We start from the raw sequence: 24,184 nt of genomic DNA on the forward strand, positions 1-24,184 counted from the left end.
TGGGAGACATTAACCAGACTACTGTACAGTACATGCTCTTTTACGTAAAAGGGTTTGTTCTGGGAAACTGGCAGGGTGGATTATTAGCAGGCAGCGCTGCAGCACTGTTTCTGGATCTTCACACTGTTTCTGGAAGGTTTCTGTGTGACAAGTAGTCTTTGTTTCCCTACACAGACAGCAGGGCAGTCCACTAACTTTTAAAAATTTCATTTCGGCATAATTCAAATTATGGAGCTAAAAAAGAAGCCAGAGAAGAGTAAAACACTAAGAGAAATCCCTTGTACTTTCCTTTTTTCTGACATCTAAGTCAGTCCAATCAAAATGTTACTGACTGTAGCCTACTTGATGGCCCTGCATCTTGCTGTATTTTTCTTTTTATCACTCTCTCTCTTATCAGGGGGCTGTAGAGGATCTCCTGGCCAGCTGTAATATTATCTGGTAATGGGGTATATGTAACAAAGTACTGTACTTAAGTAGAATTTTTACTTATCTGAAATAAATATTGCTGGAAACTTTCACTTTTACTCCACCACAGATCCTAAATAAAATGCATACTTTTGATTTTACACTACATTTCCCCTGAGCATCTTTGTTACTCGTCACTAGCAGTGGTGAAAGAAATATTCAGATCCTTTACTTAAGTAAAAGTGTTAATACCACACTGCAAAAATTACTTTTTAATGAAAATGTTACTTAGGTAAAAGTATTAATGATTAATGTATTGGAGTGAAAAGTACAATATTTCCCTCTGAAATTGTAGTGGAGTAGAAGTAGAAAGTGGCATGAAAAGAAAATATTTGAGTGACGTACAAGTACCTCTATTTTGTACTTAAGTAAATATACTTAGTTACTTTCTTGCAAGAAATGTTTTTTTTACTTTACACTGAACAAAAAATAATTAAATTCAGTTTTTCTCTATTCATATCAGGCTTTGAATTTGATGTTAAAAAATCTTTTGCAACCCTTATGCTTCACTATAAGGAAGCTGAAATAAATTTCATATTCAAAGTTTTTTTTAAACTTTTACTTATAAAAGTTAAGTTGCTACATTCATTATTAATTATTATTTCTTTTTAAGTACTTTATACCAGACTGTCTGGTCGTAGCCTGGGGTGGAAACTAGTGAATCAGACTGCTGTAATTCAATTCAATTTTATTTAAAGTATCAAATAATAACAAAAGTTATTTCGAGACACTTTACAGATAGAGCATAGACCACACTATAATTTATAAATCCCCAACAATGTTAGTACTTCCCCCAAGAGAAAGCAATTAGTCCGAACCGCTGATCGAAGGTTGGTGGGGATAACACGCGCAGAAATCCTGCACATACAAAGCAAGTGAAGAAGAAAACGGTTTCAAATGTTTTATGAGGAAGGAAATGCTTTCGGCATTGTTTTGGTAAGATAGCCTACACTGAATGCAAACACAACTTATTGTTTGTTCACAAGAAAACAGTTAGAAGGAGCCAATGACATCTGAAAATAACTGATGATGTCATAGCATCGCCAGACCTATCTCCTAATTAGCGGAGTCAGCTGTGTTCAGCCAATCAAGAGCTGCTCAGGGGCAGTCTGGGTAAGGAGCGATGACGGCACCGTAGGCGACAGGCTGCTTTTTGATGTGTAGGCCTGTGTTTAAATTTGAAGCTTGGTTGTGATGTGAATAAACGGCAAGCATCTCAACAGGGGGTCACCTAGCTTAAAAAGGCGCGTATTCTATATCTAAGAAAGAGAAAACATTTTGTTCACTTCCTTTGAACAAGGAGTCTTGAGTTTGTCGCCGCCTGCTGGAGAGAGAGAGAGAGAGAGAGAGAGAGAGAGAGAGAGAGAGAGAGAGAGAGAGAGAGAGAGAGAGAGAGAGAGAGAGAGAGAGAGAGAGAGAGAGAGAGAGAGAGAGAGAGAGAGAGAGAGAGAGACTCCTGTTGCTGCGGCGCCTCGCTGTGGGATCTGCTGTCGACCTTTCAGACTGTAGGCTACACATGAACGCAGAAAGCTTTTTTTTCCGCTTTTCCTCGATATGTGCGACCCGGGGGTTTGGCGGAGTGATCCAGCAAAGCGTCTGCTCCGAGTCTAGAGGGGGGAAACCAGGCTTGTCGTTGCTGGGATTTTTTTTGACACAAGTTGGCTACGAAGTCGTTTGCAGAGTAAGTGTGAAACAAGTGTTAGAAAGAAAGCAACAGATGTTTTTGGTGGATATGCGGCCGACTGAGGAATGAGAGCAGCAGCGAGGCACCGGCGGCCCTTCCAGCGGTTATGCTGCTGTGGAGTCGGGCTGGTCGCAGTCATTTGGCTCGCACAGGTCATCCAGGCACCAGGTGAGAAACACAGGCTGCGCGTGCGTGCACAGTGATTACAATCCTATGGACATTATTTAGATAGGCTACACAGTGGAAATTATTATTGCATCAATATACGCAACTCAGTCTAAAATATGCTGCGCTAATTGATAAGTGAACACAGAGTCATTATTAATCACTATTAAATCTTATTTGAATTTGATTTAATTTGCCCTAAAGAGAGATAATGCAGCCATTAGTAGCCTATTTCTTTTAGATCAGTTTAATGTATTAGAATAAAAACAAAGGATCCAATCAAAAGGAAAGGAAATTGTAAAATATATTTTACACATTATAAAACATTATTTTATCCAAAAATGGCTACATTCGTTAAACAAGTAGAACATGCTGTTTAATCTATGCACTTTGTGCTCAACATGTAGTGCTTTGTCATCATTATAAGCAAAGATAAATATAGTTCCCCTTCCTCTTAGGCGTGGATCTACAAGGGACCTTTGAAATGGATAAAAATATGAAGATATGTATCTATATGCAGTCTCTGTTGTACAAGTGTGACTGTAGACCTGCTGCATTCTTTATCCAAATGTATTTCAAGCAGAGTTAAAATAGACATAACATGTAATTGTTTAAATAACAAAGAATGCTGGTACAATTGTTCACAGTACAATTCTAATTACTGTCCAGCGTTGTGCTATTTTTTTTTTAAAGGCAACATATTGTCTTCATACTAACAGACAATAACACATGTGAGACAGCTGAATCACTGTTTTGAATATTTAAATCTTTTTCAGTAGTTTCTAACATGACTGCTAACAGTCTCCCAGCTTCTGACCCTCTGGCCCTGAAGTACTCCACTCTCACTGTAGAAAGGTGACAGTGTGCTGATTACATTAAGCAGACAGAAATCATGGCATGTATAAATCCAATCATTGGGGATAAATCCAGTTTACCGCAGATTGACAATGAATCTTCTCAGAAGAAATACTCTGCATGCCTGGGCAGGTTCAGGTTTCATTTGTAGTGCCTGCCCTTTTAATTTCTGCTTTTCCCCATGTTATCACTGGGGAAAAGAAGTGCCTAAATAGATTGTTGTTTAATGTTTATAAATAATATATCAATTTTATTTGTCCTGAATTATTTACAGTAACTTTCATTTAATCTATTCATACAATAATAAAATAAAATATCTGATTGACACCCAACTCTTTCACTACACTTCCTTTTCTTAAAATCCTCCACCTCTATAATATTATGCACTGTTTCAGTTGCGTCAGTAAAGTAATTTTTTATGCAGTAGATCTTATATCTCATTTGCATTAGAGCACCCTAACACATCTCCACCTAGCTCATTATCTCCCCATCACCTTTGCTTATGTTTTTGCACACTGTCACACACCCTCATCAGCGGCTTCAGCACAGACCGCATCGTTCTCTGTAGTCCTGTGTGCATTATAATGATATGAATGTGTTGTGGTGGTGTGACCTTTGTTCTGTTTGTTTGATTTACATGTTGGTTTCACCCTCTTATCCTGCGTGGAAGAGTGTCCCATTGAATGAACTGTGTCATTAATATTTATACTTCACCTTTAAATTATGAGTGTGCTATTAACCAGAAGAGTTTTTTTTTTTTTTAAACAACATCAAGGCTGCTCAACTAGAACCATATAAAAGCACAGGGATAGGCATGTGTTCTGCTGTTTGTAATGGCGACAGGCAGGTTACTCTCACAATGCTTGGAAAATATTACACATACTGTAGCATGCTGAAAACCACTGCTTGCAGAACCATTTATGGATATTCTGATCTATACTATCAACATCAGTCTGATTCTGGCAAAAACTATTAGATTGGATATCAGAAAAATATATTACAATAACTCCACCAGCTTGATGAAAGATATTTATTTTGCTGGAGGTGTAATTGCAACATTGTTCTCCAATTAGAAAATATTGCAGAAGCAACAAACTAGGAGCAGTTAATATATTAAACACATTTCTATGCTGACAATGATCAAGTATTTCCATTTTTGCAGACCTTGGGTTTTGATCTTTACAAGCCAGACACAAAGCAACATTAGCATTCATTGGAGTTGTGTTCTTGTGCTCCTGATGAAAGTTTAATATTCACTCTCCTTTTTGCTCTGTTTTGGTCTCTACCAAATCCTGAGAGAAAATAGCTGGCTGTTTAGCTGCTAGTGCTTAACTTTGTTTACCAGCTAGTCACTAACGTGTCTGCCCGTGCCAGTTTATCAGCTGTAGCTGCTGCCTGTTACGACAGGAAACGGGGTGGATAAGAGTGGCGAGACTAAACTGAAAGACTAGATTAGGGGTCTGCAGCCTTTTTACGTACCCATTGCATACATGATACATTGCATCAATTTGATTCAATTTTCTGCACACACTTTTCTAATTTCATCGGAATTATTGGAAAATTTGTCACATGATTGTATTATCTCCTATTAAAACAATGTTGTGGTATCAGTATTGGTAATGGAAAACTTGAATTAGGCCAAAGTAGCTATTCCCCAAAATTGAAATTGTTTCAATTAAATTAGGAACTGTCCAAAGTAAGAAGAGATGACAAATTTTATGGATCCACTTTTGGTCACTTAAAGCATCAGAACTGTACATAGGGTTATTGCAATCAAACGGCAGTCGATAGCAACGGTTTCACAAGTTTTGCATCCTTAATGAGACACACTGGGGCTTTTGAACTTGTCTATGCTCAGGCATTTATGTAACTGTGGTTTAGCTCCTATTTAAGATCAATCAAAAGTTCATCAGCTCTGCATCACGACCCTTCCTCAATCCACAGTCTGAATGGTAGTGGAGATGCGGACAACTGCACTGTTATCTACGTGGAAATGGAGCTCAGTGGGTTGGACTGAATTGTAAATATAGATTTTTTTGGGGGGATAATATCCAAAGACTTAGGCTTCAATGGCAGCCATACTTAGCACATTGCTACTGTTGAGGATTTTACAGTCAAACACATTTTCTGTGGAGGCAGTGAACCTGTTTGGGGTAAGACCTGAAGAAGCCGGTCTTTCCGGTTGATGTGTGATTGACGGGATCAAATGTCTTGTTTCTGCTAAAGAAGGAGGCACCATTGGTTTGTCTTTCCTGAAGGAAACAGAACATAGTGTATGGCAAATAAGTGCTGTTTAAAGATTTGCAGCAGTGTTCAGCATGTGTTTCAACAAGATTTAATTCATGTGATTTTTGACTTCTTTACTGCCTTAAGACAAAATCAAATCACAAATAAATGTCACAAGCATTTGGCCTGGAGGTTCTCCACAGTCTGCAATATTATACTGATGTGTAAAGAGAGGAATTATGAATTATGGTATTTACATTCAACGTTTTGCACTCAACCAGCATGTTTATTATGCATGGGGTAGCAGGATAAGGATATTTCCATACAAACACATGTTCTGTTCCTTCAGCTTTCATCACTGATCCTTCTGTAACCTCTTTCCTTTTTATATTTACATTTTAGGCCTTTAGTAGACAGTCTTATCTAGAGGAACAATCACTGTAACCGTAAAGTTTAAACACCATGGATCACCTAATTAGAAGCAACTTCAGTACAAAGCTCAGGGTCAGAGTGAAGACAGTGTGTGAGGCACAGATCTTTATGTCCGATTTAAACACATTTTTGTATCTGTTAGCTGGTTTATTTTCCCATTTTATTTTTACAGCAGAGGTGGGCCACCTTAATGCACTTTTATGAAAATCGATCCTAAGGAAAAAGGGCAAACTGGCTATTTGATACAGCAAATGACAAATTTCATTAGTGTGGCTTTTGTTCAGGGTGGCTGTCATCAAACGTTGTTGATCACAAGACAAGAGGCGCCAAGATCTGGGTGGTTTACCACCTCAGCTAAACAATTTCCTGAGGGAAATGCTGTGTAGCGTTAGTATGACCAGAAGCCTCAAACTTACTGGAAGATATAAAGCCTTGGAAAGGAATCTGAGTCTAACTTTTATAATGAAAACAGTCTGGGGGACAAGTATCTCATGCAGATTTACGAACGCAAGAATAAAGTATAAGGATTTGAAAGTATTGAAAGCAAGTATTGAAAACAGTATTTTTAGATAAAGTAATTCGATGTCAATTAAGTTTCTTAAAGAATGTTTTACCTTTTGTATAAGTCCTTTTGTATGTTCCACTTTATTCCTGCTGACAACCAATGATTTTCCACAACTAGGGATTGCATAAAATGAATCTGTTAATTTCTTAGATTAATATATCAAAGTCTGTCTCAAGTTCCCAGGGCCCAAAGTGATGTCTTCAATTTGCTTGTTTTGTCCACAAACAATTCAAAAACACTACTACAGAGAACTTCAAAACGGAGACCTTTTGTCATTTTTGGATTTATTTTCTGTTAATTAACTAAACAATTAATCGATTGACCATTTAAGCACTAATCAGTGTTGTAATTCATTTTTTGTTTGTATGTGCTACAATTGTCGAGTTAATAAAATCTGAATCTGGAAAAGAGATATAATTAGCGTCCCATTTTTATCTCTCCTTTTTTGAATGAGACAAGAAGGGGTGTAGTTGTTAGAGACTTCTCCAAGTTATAAGTGTGGAAATGGTGCAGAGCCATCTGTGGTAGGAATCCATTTGAATTTCATACGAGTCAAGCTCCTCTTGATGCCTCGACATGAAAGCCTTCACGTCTCCTCTGAGCCACGACTCGTGAAATGGGCTCATTGAGCTGTAAGGTACAAAGAGACACTACAGCGCCTGGCAATCACCAACCGCATCAGACAGACAACAAGCTGCCTCGTAAATGAAAGGACAATGTAGTGCAAAGCATAATGATAACAGCCTCGCTATCTTCTCTGTAAAAGTGGAAAAATCTCTATGGGTCGGTGGCAGGGCAAGTCTGTAGTTCTTTTCCCCATAGGAGAGATGATGAGAAAGATGTATCTGTGGGGAATTCTTCACCTGTAGCTGTACTAAAGTCATAAAAACTCAAAGCCACACAGAGATTAGCTATCGAGGAATGAAATACAGAGCTGATAGCTCAGGACAGCTGACGGCAGCATCACGGATTACTGAACCTGCTGCTTTCTCCCAGAGCCAGAAACACAAACTGCAGTCTGTTGAGTTGTCACGATATAGAAGTATAACTGGAGACAATTACAATGGACAAAAAAAGCAGCAGTATCAATACTTTGGACAAGTCAAATTTTTGTTGTTGTTGATTAAATCGAAATAAGAAAAAGAATAATTTGGATGTTAAAGTTAAGTTGGAGGTTCTTTTTTTTGTTATTACAAGCATCTCCTGGCTGCAATAAATGTATTAAACAAAAAGGCAATCACTGGTTCCATTTTCTCACATTTGAGAACTTTCTGCTTTTAGGGTTTTACACTGTTGGTTGGAAAAAGCAGTTGTAAAACATATTCACGCGCTCTTGGAAACTGTGATAGACTTTTTCGGTTTTTATAAGGACTGCAACCTATTTTCTTCAATAATTGATTAATCATTTGGAAATTAGTAAAACGGTCACAGATCACTAAAGCCCAGTCTGACGTCTTCAAATGCTTTGTCTTGTTAGAAAAACATTCCAATGCCTGAAGATTTACTTTCATATATTCAAAGAAAAGTAGCTAATCCTTCCATCTTTTCTTGAATATAACCATCATGCAATTATCAAAACAGTTTTCTAGTAGTATTGTCTGTTTTATCGACTGATTGTTTCAGCTCTATATTTCATTAACTAATCAATCAAACTGAAAAATTATCCAGGTATTAGCCCGTAATGAAAACAATAATTAGTCCATCCCTAAAGCACATAGGTTTAGTTATTGGAGTGTGTGAGGTATTTCAACTGTATAAAATGACTCTGGTGTTGTTTTGTAACAGAGACAGAGTCTTCTGGGTTTCGGCCAGGTGTGAACAGTGGGGAGCTGCGATGGACTCGTCGGCTGATGCAGGAGAATTCAGACAATCAGAGCATAGATCAGCCCCGAGCAGGTGAGTCTTTCTTCTTTACCTGGATGGATGTCGTCTGTTCCTCTAGGTCAGACCAGCAAACTCTCCCTGTCTGACTGTCTGCAACACTTTCTTATTATTCAGGGTAGGCGTGGGTGATGTGGATAACATCTATCACAGTGTATGTATACAGGGGTTCAATTGAGATTTGCTATGAGTGGGGCTCTGTGGTTTCAGGGTTACTAGCTATCAAAGATTAGGGGCAACCTGCCGCAAACTCTTAGTTTAAAGTTATAGTATAATTTTGAAAACCAGTTGGAAACCAGTGTTAAGGTGCATTATACCACCTAGACCAATCGGCTTGGTAGCTTTTACGGAAACCCATTAAAAGGAAAATCTGTGAAAGTTCTAATGTTCCCAAGTTCTTAGATCACCTATAGCTATGAAGAAAATAGATTTGATTCATTGTTTGAATTATTAAGACTGAGAAAACATTGTTGAAGATGGGCTTTGTGTTTTTGAAAATGTAGGGAGTTCGAAGTGGTTTAGTGATGCTGATGCGTGCGTGCGTGCGTGCATGTGTGGTGTATGCCGGTAAAGGCAGGGTGTACCAGAGATTTCTGCCTATCCCCTGCAGGTGAACTGAAAGGTCATGTGACATTGTATCAGTTGTCAGTAGTGTGTAATCAGTGTCAAGCTTACGCACAGACGGACTCAAGGAGACAGATGGAGCACACGAGAGGAAGCTGCTATTCTGTCTTTAGCAGGCACCAAGTTACCTTCAATTGCTTTCTGAGTTTTGCTGCACCCTAAAATGTATAGACAGATTCAAACTACTCCTCATTATCACTGCAGCCAATCGACAGCAATAATTACACGTTTCTCGCCGTCCCTCTGGTTCCCAGGCAGATTAGATGGCTGGCTGGCTGACATGAGCTGAATTCATCACAGCTGACAGTTTTATGATTAAAAATTCAGATCAAAGAGGAAATCTTTTCGCGAATAGCACAGAGTAGATAAAATAACACTGCTGCACAATGAAAAATCTTTTACCTTATGAAAAGATGCAATTCTGTATCTTCACATCATTTGCATTTACTCTCTGGTGGTGCTAATAATAGGCTGGTAGTCACAAAATAGGTATTGTGTGCAAACTGCATTGTGATTATTGTAATCTTACAGAAATGTATGCAAATTTATGCTAATAATATAACATGCAAATAGAATTTCAGACTACACTTCAAAATACCACCTTAAATGTACTCTTCCTACTGAGCGGGTGCAACCTAAAAATAAACCTGCACACAGTGAATAATTTAAAAATAGATTTGAGTGAAACTATTTTTCATAACATCTCCTGCATACAAGGATGTGTCTTAGAGACTTCCCCAAACTTTTCAAATATATTTTGCTTGTCACAGCAGTTGGGAACAATTATCATATCAGGGCATCCTAAATTATTTGAAAAATAATTTATGTGCATCTGACACTGGCTATTGTTCTGTATGAAAGGTTTGACTTAAAGATGCAGTAGGTAAGACTAACTTTGAGTAATATTACAGAAAGGGAGGGACTGAGAAGTTCAAATTGTTTGGTTAAATCCTGGATCGTTGCAATCCTACCAATAGCACCTTTAAAAATGATTTGACTAAATAGTGCATTCATTTTAAAGGTGTAACCTTGAATTCAAGCAACATTTTATCACCAAACCTCTAAGCCATTTTAATCCTAAATAGGTGTACGGTGGATCTAGATCCTGAGGTGCAGAACACTGACTCATCAAAGCTCATTTGATCTCGCGCTTGTAAGTAAATTCACTCATTAATAGCACCTCACTGTCCCTGCAAGTCTTCTTCTGTAAATACTTTAGAGATGTTTTTTTATCAACTCTTGAAAGAGAAAATGAAAGACTCACTGTCTCTCTGTACCAGTGCTCCATTTGCTCTATTCAGCAATTTGTGTTTTGCTACCCGATAACACACTTAACCTTTATTGAGTTCCCGGCTGCAAACACATCTCCCTCATTATCTCTTACCACGACACAAGCGTACTGTGGGCAGATACTTCACTGTGGTAATACGCTGGAGACGAGCAGGCAAACAAAGATCTGGACAAGTAGTATAAGACACACCAAGGAGGACGGCTCAAAGTTCAGGTTGCCGCCCTCAACCTGAGCCGTCTGACAGTGATTGCATAATCTGTAGTGTGATTAAAAAGCCTGCCCTGGATCTCGGGGGATATTATCTTGGGGATTGCACAGTAACGTCCAGCCCTAGACTCTTTCTCTCTTTTCATCCCTTCGCTGCTTAGCAAGATGGAGACGGTGTGAACCGCCTACAGCTGACAAGCCTCTGAGCCGTTATTGCTAGGCAACAGAATGCTAAATTTTGAAACCCAGACAATTCTGTCTTTCAAACATTGGAAGTCCTAAAGAACTTAAGATAGACCACGAGGAGAAGGGGTGGTGGTGAATCTAAATGATGTAAATGGCTCATACTTTATGTGTTGTTGAGGCTTGTTATGTTGTTTATTTTGGCTAGCTTGTTATGTTGCTATTCGGCTGAGAATAGTATTTTTCCACAGCCATATTTGAGTTTTTTTAGGAAAGAGTTGAGAAAGAGAAGCCGGCAGATAAACTAACAGAAATTGTCTTGAAATGGTCTTGTACTTTTTTCAGGGCAGTCGGATTATGGATGCCACACAAAGTAAAGAGCAGTTAATATGACCATTATTTGTTGCCAAGTAAAGTTTTGGAAACTTTTAAGCTAACAACTGTTTGATCATTTTGTTCATTCTTATTTTAGTTTAAAATGACTCAATGTTTGAGGAACAAATTAAGGGTAGAGGTTAAGGCTGACCATAAGTCTTGATTATACTTCATACCTGGTCAATAAAGCTGATTCTGATTCTGATTGTCATTAAAGAGAAGAGATTTTGACATCTCCTTTGACTTCACATTTTACTTCCTCACCCACAAGGTTGATAGCGATGATAATGGATGGTGTTTTATGAGCACTTTTGTCACACATAATTTTTTGTGTTTTTTTTTTATATGCGAGGCGGGAGGTGTGGTTTGAAACCCTTCTGTCGTTTCATCAGCGTCCTATTTAAACTGCCTCAAAGGAAAGCAAATCAAAGAACAAATTCATAATTGAATTTACATTAAAGACCTGGATGCATTTTGTTTTATTCCTCATTGGAAATGCAGGCTTGCGCATGCTCAATACTCCAATGCCAGTTTGGCTGATCCATGTTAGCTTCACTCCAGAACGCCCTGCAGACTCTCAGGTCGATAACATTTCTCTGCACCACCCACTGCCCCTTCATTCAGCTACACTGAAGCCCCCTGCAGCGTGGTGACTCAGAGAGAGCTCAGCTCCTTACATCAGCACTGCTTTTACTTCTGGGTATCGCCAATGATTTCCCGAATCCAGATTCAATTACATTTCAGATTCAATAACAATTAGGTTAGGGAAAACTAGTTACAGTACCAATTTTGCTTGGGTATAAAAAATATTCTCACAGCACTTATGCTGTAAGTTATACAAGCAAGAAGAAACCCTCAAATAATTTTTATAATGCATCAGGTTAATGTTCGCATTAAGAAATTACCCCCCAAAATGTTTGTTTAGAGTTCTTTCATTAACAAGTGACAGTAGTCTTCAACACAATATAATGTAACTGTAGACTACAGCCTTTGAGTAGAGTGAATATACAGAAGAACATTCTTGAAAAACAACTACACTATGGTAAACGGTGAAAAAAGATTGATTTCATGATTTTGTTCATCAATGTCAGATCACTAAATCAAAGATTGGTTATTTTTATCCAGCTCTACATGCTTTGCTGCAGTTTAAAAAAGGCCACAGTGTTTCATTATTGTTGAAAACTTTGTATTGCGGTCAACTAAGGGCTTGTACACTTTAACGTGGCAGACACGCTTTGCTTCTCATTTTATAATGATGGGCAGTTATTAAACAAGATTGTTGTTTAGTGTTATTTTCTGTTATAATGTATCATTTTCTTTTCATTGCTTTACAGCATAATCGACAATATCTGCTAGTTAGCAGGTAAACATTAAGTTAAGCCAGCAGGATGTCTTAGATATCACAACAAAATTATCAGTAAATGAATAATGACCCACAATAGAAACAGAGTGAAAAACAAACAATTCCTTAGGCAGCCCTACCATAGACCCAGACTGTTAATTATATTACATTCATTGTTCTTCCAGACTAAGAATAACAAGAACAAAATACAGTTGTCTTTGCCAAACATCTTGCAATGTCTTGGTTGATTTGGTAAACTTATGGGCAGCATTTCAAGTAAATTACGTTCAACTGTAATCTACTTTCTGTTAAACACATATAACTTTGCTTTCAAGATATTCTAATCTCACTTTATTTTGTTAACAGGGATAGAATAGATAGATGGGGGTCACACCTAATATACACAATTCCAGACAAAAGGAAACTCTTGATATTCAAATTTTCTGTAATTCTCAGAAAGGACTCTCCCCAGAACGTTCTGATGCCGCTACACTCTTACAGCACACTTTATGCATCAATGTGCCTTTTTGAGTATTGCATTTCATGCATTTCTTAGTGGAAAGCCATCTTATTTTTGTTGGCGGGGGTAAAGGAAAGACTTTTTAATACTTTGAATTAAAACAGTATTTTTGCAAACGGACCCAAAACGCTTCCTAGCATTTTTCCAAATGATAAATTCAGCTCTTTGTTTTTTAAGAGTAGATGAGTTATCCAGCATTCTGCACATGTTTTAAATACGTTTTTGATGGTGGCATTGTATTTGTAATTGATGACATAGATCAGTGTTTTCACCAATTTTAATAAAGTTTCACATTTGCCACACACATTTATGTCCTTCATGTTTTACAACATTGGTTTATGTGCATTAAATGTGAGGAGGTTCATGAAACGTACGGCGCTATTTACACTCATGGATCTTTTAAAAAAAATAGCCCTTCAGCTTGTGTAGGAATGAAACAAAGAGCTGAGGGGAAGACTGTGACACAACTGGATCATAGGTGAAATAGTTAGAGTATGGGAGCATTTCACGAGTCTGTCATTAAAAAGACACCGCACAGAGAGAAGTGATGTTAGAGGTCTGAGTACAGATGCACTTTGGACCATCAGAGTAACAGCACATCAACATTGCAACTCAACCTTTCATTACAAAACCACTGATGTTATCAAGATGAAGGCACATCTGGCTTAAATCCCTGATTTGGGAAGTTGCAGATGGCAATCAACTTGAACTTATGTGCTTTAGTTTTCGGTGTTGTGTTGTGAAATCACAACATAAAGAGTCTCAGCAAAGCATATTCCTGTCCAGTAGCCTTCATTTAACTAGTATGCTGAAATACGCTGTGTATCTCTATGCCGTTCTCCCCCCTCGCTCTCAGACCTCTCCTGAGGGTTTGTAAGGGAAAATAAATATTTTTAGACATTACGGTCCAAAGCTGCTGTCACTTCTCTTTTTTTCATTTTTCATAAACCCTAACCATGGGAAACACATATTCACCTCCCCCTTTCTCACCGTTCAGGCAATTGCCTTGCCTTTGGCTTTCTACTGCCACCCATCAAAAAAGAAAAAAAAAAAAAGCTGCCCCCAGGGAGAGTGTCGCCATAGCAACTGCCTGCACCAGAGCAACTCCTTAAAGCATCCATCTGAGGTATATGTTGCAGCCCTCGGTTTTCACCGGCAGAATAACCTGAGAGTTTATGTTTTGGGGCAAGAAGGAGACTGGAAGGCTTCCAGGGCCGTTAGACGAAACACAGAGAGCAAAGAAGAAGGTGAAAGAAATAAAGCCACAGTGCTTTAACAGAGTGCTTTAAGAGAGCAGAAAACAGAAACACTACTAACCTTCAGTAACTCACTTCAACTCTGGGCCTTGAAAATTATGCACTTAAAGAAGTTTATGGCACAATAAGCATCCAGGCAGGCGGTGTTGCACTCTGGCACAGACCCAAATGTGTAAACATTACTGCACTAACATTTACATTTTCTAACTGAACATAGCTAAATTACTGTCCCCTCCTTGGGACCATATGATCTCCTCCTCTCACTCTCTGACATTACAGTGTAGAAGATCAAATCTCATATCCCCAATCACAAGGGACCCTCTTAATCCATGCAGTCTGTTGTTCAGTTTCCATGCAGTTCCGTAACTACTGCTCTGTGCTTATTGTGAGCTTGTCGGCCCACTGTTGTCTCACACAGCAGAAGAGCTATTAATAGCTCCATGCTCCCCGGTAGTTTAAATTCATTCAGCTTGGCTCTGCGTTGCAAATTGGAGCTGCACCACACTCTTGAGGCTCTCTTTTGTTATGTTAAGGGCTCAGAGGGAAGCTAGGCTGTCAATTCCAGTTTTTTTTCCGTTCACACTCAAGGAAGGACAGAAAGCAGCTGCCAGTTTCACTTTCACCTCACTTCCTGTCTTACTTTTCAGCGCAAGACAGAAGATGTTGTTATGGGTTTTTATGTGGTTTCTAAAAAAAGACAAGCTGATGACACAATTTAAATGATGACATTTCTTTTTTATATATGAGTTTATTTTGGAATGCAATTACTATAATAGTAATACTTAAAAAGTTAAGCTTTTTTTATCATAAATCAGAATAAAGAGAAGCACATCATTTCATTTGTTAAAATATATAAGCAACAGGGTAATAAGTAAATAATGTCATTCTCCATACTTAAGGGAAATATTTTGTATTAACATCAGATATGAACGAATGCCTTGCAGGATAAAAGACTGTTACATAATTATCTCACGTACTATTTGTACCTAATGTATTTTTTCTTTTTTTTTTTGAGTAAATTGATTGAACGGCAGTTTTCATTTGGTTTGCAGCTTAGAGAACATGGCTGTTTTTGAGTGTACATGAATGTATGTATAATATAATATCTGTATGTATAATATAATATCTGTCATCATGTTAATACCCACACAGCCATCCATGAGTTTTGAGTGTAAATGAATGTATGTATAATATGATATCATATCTATCATCATGTCGATACCCACACAGCCATCCATGAGTTTCCACAGGACATCTTTACCAAGGAGCAGAGGAAGAAGGGGGCTGTATGTCTGCATGCACTCTGTGTGAGTATTTCACATATCGCCTGAAATCTGCAGAGGCCAACATTGCAAACCACGACCTACATAACTAATTTATTTTACGAAAAGGCACCCTGCCTTTTCGTAAAATAAATTAGTTATGTATGTCATGTGTCCTTCCTCTCTCTTATTGGTGCTCTCCTGTACTATCCAGGCCATCTACATGTTCTATGCTTTGGCCATCGTCTGTGACGACTACTTTGTCCCCTCCCTTGAAAAAATATCTGAGGTGAGCAGACTGCACCAACCTGCAATCAGATATCATTTTCTTAGTTTAACAGATTCAAATCTGATTATTATCATTTTATTCCAAGCTGTTTTTTAAAAATATAATTTTCAGAACCTGCAGCTCAGTGAAGATGTGGCCGGGGCGACATTTATGGCTGCAGGAAGCTCTGCTCCAGAGCTTTTCACCTCTCTCATTGGTTAGTAGCTCAGCCAATCAAAACCAGGTAACAGCTGTAGCAGTTTTAAAAAAGAATGCCAAAATTAGATTTCACTTACTCTTAACATTTTAGCAGAGAAATGCTGGGATTTGAAATAGCTTTCACAATGCAGTCCAACAATTATCCAACAGATGTCAGCAGAGTCCAATTTTAAACTTCAAAAGGGATTTTTCCATATTTGTAGTTTTTTTTCATGGAGATCAGTGACTAGTGAACTCAAAATACAAAGCTGGATGGTTTGTGTTTCTCTGTGTAAATAGTTGAAATAAGAGTCCACAGACCCCAATCTTAGATTTCATCTAATCTGAAACCAAACAAAGTGGAATACCAAATGCACCTATTTGACTTCCTCTCCTCCCTTCTGTCACCCACCCTCAGGTGTTTTCATCACCAAAGGAGATGTTGGAGTGGGCACAATTGTCGGCTCCGCCGTCTTCAACATCCTGGTCATCATTGGCCTGAGTGGGATCTTTTCGGGCCAGGTGGGAACAACTTTAACCAAAGTCTTTCATGCAGTTCTTCTTGAGTGAATAAACACTGACCTATTTTAACTTTTCTCTACAGACCGTGGTTCTGACGTGGTGGCCCCTTTTTAGAGATTCTTCCTACTACATCCTTGCTGTGCTGACTCTCATTATGGTGAGATGGTTTTTTTGGTCAAAAAAATCAATGATTGATTCTTAAACTTTTCCGCCTCCACATTGGGTTTTGAAGAATCTATTTTATCCCCTCTTTAGGTTATCTATGATGCCACAGTTGTCTGGTGAGTCCACCTACCTTGAGTTCTGTTTTTACTTTTCATATGATCACATTTCCATAGGAGCACTCCCACAGTAGTATCTGTGTTTATACTGGCACAGATCTGCAAATTCATCTCTGTCCCCACACGCTCTGATTGGTGTCAACACCCTCGCCCTCAAATGACCATTAGTACAATCGGTAATATGAGGGTGTCCAGTTCAACATCAGGGATTTTGCAACATGTTAAATCAATTTGGTGTCTTATTCGTACTCAACAGTAGCAAAACATCTAAATATGTATTTCTAGTCAGCTCATTTTAGAGTCGGTAGAGGTACTGAGGAACAAGCACAATTTCAAATCGGTGGTCATTGATTTGGAGCTTAGCTGATAAATTGTTTTTTTTTTGTGTAGCTTTTCCTTCTTACAGTTTATTCCAATTGCTAAACGACAGTGGGCACAACTGGAAACACAAATGCAAAACTTTAACTAAAGTCTACACAGCAGCAGTTCGTGTGAACCAAACTCTAGTTCGTTTCTCATTGCTTCTCAACACAGTTTTTACAGTTTTTTTCAGTTTTACCACATATTCAAAACAGAATGGATTTCAGCCTGGTGCATTTCAAACACTGCTGATTGCAATTAGAGCTGAAAGCCTAAGCAGGTGTCTTGTGTTAGTGAACATATACTGTATATATAGGGAAAGCTCAGAAAGATTGTTTTGGAAATTATGAAACACCAAATGAGAATGAAACAATTACACAGTGTACTGTTTGAGAGAAACAGTGAACAGGTTAAGGAGCAAAGATACCAATATGTCCAGCTAAGATGTCTGAGGTTACATAAACAGTTTAAAAATTAGAAAAACACTTCCTTTTCTATAGTAAAACTGCACACTTACTGTTTTTCACAAAGTTATGGAGATGGGCACTACACAGTCATTTGTATTTACCATATAAATAATGCAGATTCATGGCAAGAGAGAACATTCAATGTGTCGTTAAAAACTTGTACAACTATTACGTACCATTAGTTTTTAACAATTCCAGTTATTACGGGAATTACTACATATAAAATAAAAATGTATCAATATCTTTTTCTCTAACATAGTGATTGAGGATTTTCATTAATTCGTGTGTACCTTGTTTACTAGTATAAAATTAAAAAATAATTTCACTCTGTTCTTGAAGAAAATATTGTTTAGGTAAAGTCACTTAAATTATTCAAACTAGATGAAAAGTTAGTACTTTCTGTATAGGTGTTTGATCCTAGTGTTTTTACTCTGTGTGTTCTGGGTGACAGTGGGTATGTTATCTCAGTGAGAATTGTTCATAGTGTTTGGTTGCACTGAGATTGTTTTGAGACGTGTGAAGAGATGTCTGTGGCTTGGAGTGTGTTTTGAAGGTGATGTGAACTGTAGTGCAGACTGTAGTTAGAGTTTTGCACATGTGGTTTCAGTTGTGACTGGTGTTGTTTAGCAATAAAAAAAAAACTGTAACAGGCTCCTTTAGCGCTCTTGATAGCTTCTAGCTGCCCGTCCTGGATGTTTTCTGTTCTATCCACCTGAGACCTTTTGTAAAAAATACCGGCTCTCAATTGTTGTATGTGTCACTGGATTTAATGAAAGTAGATTTATTCTTGGCTTTAATGTGTGTTGTAGCTGTGGGTTTATCAGTGATATATGGCAGGCTGTTTATTGAATCGTAGTGTGCCAAGCCAAGGCTATCCCTCTGTATTTCACCTCACCACTGTTCTTCTGAATACATGTGGTCAGATTTGTGGTTCAGCTCATGTTGCCAAATCACTGCATGCTCAGAATATCACAGTGGTCATCTAGTCTATCCAGGCTTAGTGGAACAGCTGTTTGCACAAGTTTAGTTTGGGTGTTTGTGGGTGAGGTTGATGAAGTTTTTAAGGCGTAAACAACAGTGTTATTCAATAGTGCTGTGCTGTATTTAGGGCTGTATTTGTATTTTATGAGGATAAATACTGTACGATCCAGCCCCGCTAAAGGAAGTATGTGGGACTCCAGCTTAAAGCCTCTTAAAACATGGTTTCTACTCTTTATAACATTTCATGTTCTTGACTAAATTAGCAAAACTCTTTAAAGTAAAGTTCAGAAGAAAAGGTACTTAGTCATTTCTCATAAAAGTTACACATTTAAAACTTGACTGATCTGCTTAAATTCTGTTTGTTGCCCTATTATTCCCAACTTTTAAAAATCTAGTTTATAGAAGTGGAGAGATGCTGTATAAATTTTAACAATGCATTAAGGTATCTAGGATTCTTATATAACTACTATTAAAAAAAAAGAAGCTCTATAAATCATAAATAATTACAAATTAATTGTATTTGACACATTTATATTGATGTAAGGCATTACAGACACCACTGTCAGTGGAGTATGATTTAAATAAGACAGAAGATTAAGTTGTTATATTTAATGTGACATTTTAAAAAGGGGTTCACTTACACTGCACACACCAACTGTGTAACTTTGTGGTATTTGAGTCCGGACTAACACAAATTATTACCTGCTGTGCAGGTGGGAGTCCCTGCTTCTTATGACCATGTATGGAATCTACATTATAATCATGAAGTAAGTTTACCAGACAAAACACATATCATGCCTCTATGCCATATGGATGTAAGCAAACGGTAACGGTTTGTTTGCAGGTTCAACTCCCAGCTTCTGGCGTTTGTGACACGTCAACTCAGGAGCTCCGGGCCGTGCTGCCTCGGATCAGAGAACGACAAGATGGGAGAGGATGCCTCTGCTTGCAACACCTCCCTGGTGCTTCTCAATAAAGGTCAGAAGATGTTTGAATAATGACTACTCTTCTCTTCTTTGCTGCTCTGTGTCTGTTCTCTCAAAAACTGTCTAATATAATTAAAATGTTATTTGTCATGTTTAATCTACAACAACCTTTTCTCAGGCCAAGCCCATCATCAGGAGGCTTCCCCAGTCATCATGGTGGACGAGCTACTCATCCTCAACCCCCACAAACTGTCCTTCTCTGATGCTGGCCTGCGTGTTATGATCACCCCCCACTTCTCCCCCCGCACCAGGCTCTCCATGGCAGGACGCATGGTCATCAGTGAGGTATTTGACACACATGGAACGCACATTATAACACAATCTTCTCTGAGCTCTACAACAAAAAACATCCCGCTCACCTTTCACAGAGACAGAGGCTGATTCAGAGTTCGAAGGACCAGCAGGACGGCGAGGCTGGCCCCGGGTCTCAAAGGGGATCAGCCAGCAACAACCTGAAGAGGATGGGGTCCTGCAGTCTGGAGAATGGAGGCAAGTCTCCTGGGATAGGAGAAACAGAATCAGGAGACAAGCCAGGGGTCGGAGTGTGCCAGACAGAGGAGGAGGATGACGATGGGATTTTCAATCCTGTGCGCATACCAGGTGAGGAAGTTCAGCTGTAAAGTGCAAGTAAGATTTAACCTGCAGTGATTTGTGTGTGTGTGTGTGTGTGTGTGTGTGTGTGTGTGTGTGTGTGTGTGTGTAGTGCGTGTGTGCATGTGTTGTGAGTGTGTGTATGTGTGTATGTGTTGTGCGTGCGTGTGTGGTCTTTCTTTTTTTATGTTTTCTTTTTGATGTGGTAGCTTATCCCTGGTTGACAAAAGTTCTTGAAATACTTGATTGTCTTGACTACTATGTGTCCTTCTGACCGGCTTCCCGCTCCTCACAGGTAGCTGCTGTGCGCGGGTGAAGTGGCTGATCAAGTGGCCTCTGGGCCTCCTGCTCTACTGCACTGTACCTAATTGTATTCAGCCACGATGGCACCGCTGGTTCATGGTCACATTTGTGGCCTCCACCCTGTGGATCGCCATCTTCTCCTACCTCATGGTGTGGATGGTAAGGAGGCACGACTCATTGCACTGAAGACAGACTGTGAGCTTCAATTTTGAAATGATAGAAATGACAGAAAACTGATCTCAGATGCTTCAGGTTGCTGTTGGTCTAATACAACAATACAGTTAGAATCCACAGGATGCCTTGTACTCTTTAAGTTCTGGGCCTTTCTGTATGGAGTTAGTATTTTCTCTGTGTGTTTGCGGAGGGTTCCTCTGGGTGCTCCGTTTTTTTCCCCACCATCAAAAAACATATACTGTACTACTAGGTTCTCCAGTCAGCGCATTGATCAAGGCACTGGTTCAGATCTTTAGTTTGTCCCTGGGTGCTGTAAATGGCTGCCCATTGCTCCCTTCAGGAATGGGTTTCACTACATGTATGTGACAATAAAGTACCTTTACCTTTGAAAAGAGGCCCATTGAAAGCTTTAACGGGACAGAGAGTTGTTATTTGAGGATGTACCACCTTAAACTACTCCCTCTGTGCATTCTTGACAATGATGTGTCGTAACGTTTCTGTCAGGTCACCATCATCAGCTACACACTAGCCATCCCAGACTACATCATGGGCATAACCTTTCTGGCAGCCGGGACCAGCGTTCCGGACTGCATGGCAAGTCTGATTGTAGCTCGTCAAGGTAAAAAGCGCAAACCTCATTCTGAATTTCCAAGTCTTTTTGTCTATTTTCTCTTTGTGGTGCAAGGGCTTCAATTTAGCTATTCTCTGTCACTTTTCCCGTCTCTTTTCAGGCATGGGGGACATGGCAGTGTCTAACTCCATAGGCAGCAATATCTTTGACATCCTTCTGGGTTTGGGTTTCCCCTGGGCTTTGCGTACCCTTGTGGTGGACTACGGATCATCAGTATGCATACACTTAATAATACCAATCTTCTCTTCCTTCTATCTGTCATTTACTGATGTCTGCATGTGTGTAAAAGGGCTATCGAAACTGATATTTTAAATGCTCAGTTCTGTTAGATGTTCATAAAATGGTGACACCTGCTTTTCCGGCCCATAGGTCTCCATAAATAATAAAGGACTGGTGTATTCTGTCATCCTTCTGTTGGCATCTGTGTTTCTGACGGTGAGGAAACAAGTTTTAATATCTGTTGTCAGTATGTAAAATAATTATAGATGGATTTTTATTTAGTTAAAGATATTGTGAACATGGGGGGGGGGGGGGGGAATGTCACTGTCCTGCAACTTCAATAAACACTTCCATTTGACCTGCATGTCTCCTAGGTCACTAGTTCAGTCTAAAAAGGCAAAAACAGAAACCGTTTCTAATATAATTTGTCTAATATTTAAGGACTTTAATGAAATGAAAAATCACTTGAATCTGGTTTTTAGAGGTTTAAAAATGTCACTATGCAGTTGTATGTGTTGTACTACTGTACATGCTGAGCTGTTTACAGATCAGGTGGACCAAAAAATAAATTGATGCATAATTCAAAAGTTACTTGATATTTTGAACCCTCAAATATTGACGTTGGCCTCAAAAATTCAGTATCAGTCAAGCTCTATTAAAATCACTCTTAGAGTTTACTAAAAATGTATTACAGGTGAGTCTTTTTGGCTCTTGCTCACCACTGTCTCTATGTTTTCAGGTGACAAGTGTTCATCTGAACCACTGGAAGCTAGATCGCCGGCTGGGTCTGGGCCTGTTGTTTCTCTATGCCATCTTCCTGCTCTTCTCCATCCTCTTTGGGCAGATGTAAGGTCAAATGTCAACCTTTGTCAGACAACATGAGTACCTAACTTTCTACTACACGTCCTCTTACCTGAAGCCAAATGAGAGTGACAGTGTCGGTTGTGTTTCCTGTGAGAGTTTCTGTGCACCTCCTGTTGGACTCGCTAGAGTGACGTTGTACAAATGCAACTACAAAAACACACACTGAAATCTTTTATCAAAAGTACCATTTTTTTTCTCCTTTCTGAACAGTGCAGAGAATGAAAACAGTCTTTAAATTATCATATTGGTTGACTAAGCAAAATAATGGATAACATGGCAAATGGAAGCAACTGGCTTGTCGGGCCTTACAATGTCTCTCATTGCAAAACCTGCAATGAGAGACAAGAGCAGAGTAAGGGCTCCACACCTACATTCCAGGATAGGAGAAATAAACTCTGGGTTGTTTTTTGCATTTGAAACAATCCCAATCATCTTGGGTGGCGCTAAGCTCACGTCGGAGAGACAACTGTAAGTTAGCTTGATACATGGTTAAACGTAATTTGCTTTTCTTTGTGCTTCTTCTTCATCCATAGCAAGTCCCCACCAATCAATCCCAAAACATCCCAGTTAGAGAGTGAATGCCGTAAACATTTCTTTGTAAATCTTTGCAGTCATTCCCCGAAAGAACCAAGCAGGCTAGCCCTGTTGTACAATCCAAATTTGTCATTTTCAACCTGTAGCTTGCTATGTCGAAGTTTGTTGTTGTTTCCCGAAGAGAACAGAGTTAGACATATCCTGGAAATGAATGTCGTTGATCCACACTAGGCCTTATAATGCAATATAATAAAGGGAAAGACATCACCTAAAAAAAATATAATGCTCAATAGTATTTTGATGACAACTAGATACCATACTGATCTCAAATTTCAGATTCCACCCTCTAACAACTATTACAAGTTATTCCTGTTTTATATTTGAATATACAACAGTTAATCTCATGGCCTTTCAACGAAAAGCTAAAAGCTTCAGTTTTGAGAGAGATCATTCCTGCTAAAACTCAGCCCAGTTAGTCTACCAGCCGACAAGCTAACACATTAAAAACCTAAACTGCTTCTGCTTGGTGATGCATTGTTGCATTAGTGATAACATAATAAATGATGCCATCACTATTTCATTAAATCAATAAGCCAATAAAAGTTCAACTTTACAGTAATTTGAAAAAGACTGCTTCCTATCACTGCAGCTCTTTTGATGTCTGTTCTGAAAGCTGCAGCCCAGCAAATTAATCACAGAATTAATTAGTTAGTTAATTTCATCAATACCACAGCAATCACAAGTTATTTTTAATATATACTGTGTGTCCACACATTGTCTCCCCATCATTTTCTGTTCTTAATCCTAGTCACATAGTTTGAGTCGAATGTACACAAGTAGCAGTCGTGATTTACAGTTGTGATTTACAGTAAGGGAAATTAGACTACCCAAACAGGATCCTTCTGGGCTATAGTACAGAATAACTGACTTTATATAATCAGTCCAGGATCAGGATGTGAGACAAGATGTTGAAATCCATAGTTGGCTTTGTGGAAATGGATATTCTGTTCATTTGACAAAACTAAAAGATATGTGAAGGATTGAGAAATGTGTATATATATATACTGTATTTGACGTGGTTTTAGTGGCTATCTCAACTATTTATACAGCTGTAGGTTAAAAGGTTGAATCATATTTTCTCTGCAGATTTCTCAGATGTTAACAAATGGTACTTTATCTGTCATGCTTGGACCTATTGTTCAAGATAAAAAAAAACTCCTAGCAGATTAATATAGTCTGTTGACCTTAGGTTTGAACATCACTGAATGTTTTGAATGTACAACCTAGCTGACTTTACCATTAGTGTGGAAATATTGACATGCTTTTTAATGTAGCAGGTGGCACTGAATTACAGCAAAAACCTCCGAACAGACAGTGACGTACTTTAGTCCTGCAATAAAGGACACTGTGTATGTGTCAGTAGACTTTTAGAATATAACTGTTGAGATGAAAATGCACACAGTTGTGACAAT

The 24,184-nt window shown here is 38.6% G+C and overlaps 1 protein-coding gene across 1 annotated transcript; it reads left to right on the plus strand.

Annotated features, from left to right (window-relative positions):
- The first annotated feature begins 1,899 nt into the window (after positions 1 to 1,899).
- LOC117955251 (sodium/potassium/calcium exchanger 3) lies at positions 1,900 to 22,636 on the plus strand. The gene is made up of 17 exons (XM_034889583.1): positions 1,900 to 2,317; positions 8,178 to 8,288; positions 15,302 to 15,378; positions 15,548 to 15,622; positions 15,734 to 15,818; positions 16,218 to 16,321; positions 16,404 to 16,478; positions 16,577 to 16,602; positions 19,124 to 19,177; positions 19,255 to 19,388; positions 19,515 to 19,681; positions 19,765 to 19,996; positions 20,283 to 20,449; positions 20,969 to 21,083; positions 21,196 to 21,308; positions 21,465 to 21,530; positions 22,054 to 22,636. The coding sequence occupies exons 1-17, from the start codon at positions 2,215 to 2,217 to the stop codon at positions 22,162 to 22,164; spliced, it is 1,815 nt and encodes a 604-aa protein (XP_034745474.1). The 5' UTR covers positions 1,900 to 2,214; the 3' UTR covers positions 22,165 to 22,636.
- The last annotated feature ends 1,548 nt before the right edge of the window (positions 22,637 to 24,184 follow it).

Source organism: Etheostoma cragini, chromosome 13 (genome assembly GCF_013103735.1).
Source record: "Etheostoma cragini isolate CJK2018 chromosome 13, CSU_Ecrag_1.0, whole genome shotgun sequence".
NCBI lineage: Eukaryota > Metazoa > Chordata > Actinopteri > Perciformes > Percidae > Etheostoma > Etheostoma cragini.

What these genes read in the sequence shown, in the direction of transcription:
- LOC117955251 (XM_034889583.1), top strand. Translation starts at nt 2,215, where the DNA reads ATGAGAGCAGCAGCGAGGCACCGGCGGCCCTTCCAGCGGTTATGCTGC. An exon ending in TATGTCTGCATGCACTCTGT is followed by an intron (nt 15,379 to 15,547) that starts GTGAGTATTTCA and finishes TGTACTATCCAG; the next exon opens with GCCATCTACATGTTCTATGC. An exon ending in CTGTGCTGACTCTCATTATG is followed by an intron (nt 16,479 to 16,576) that starts GTGAGATGGTTT and finishes TCCCCTCTTTAG; the next exon opens with GTTATCTATGATGCCACAGT.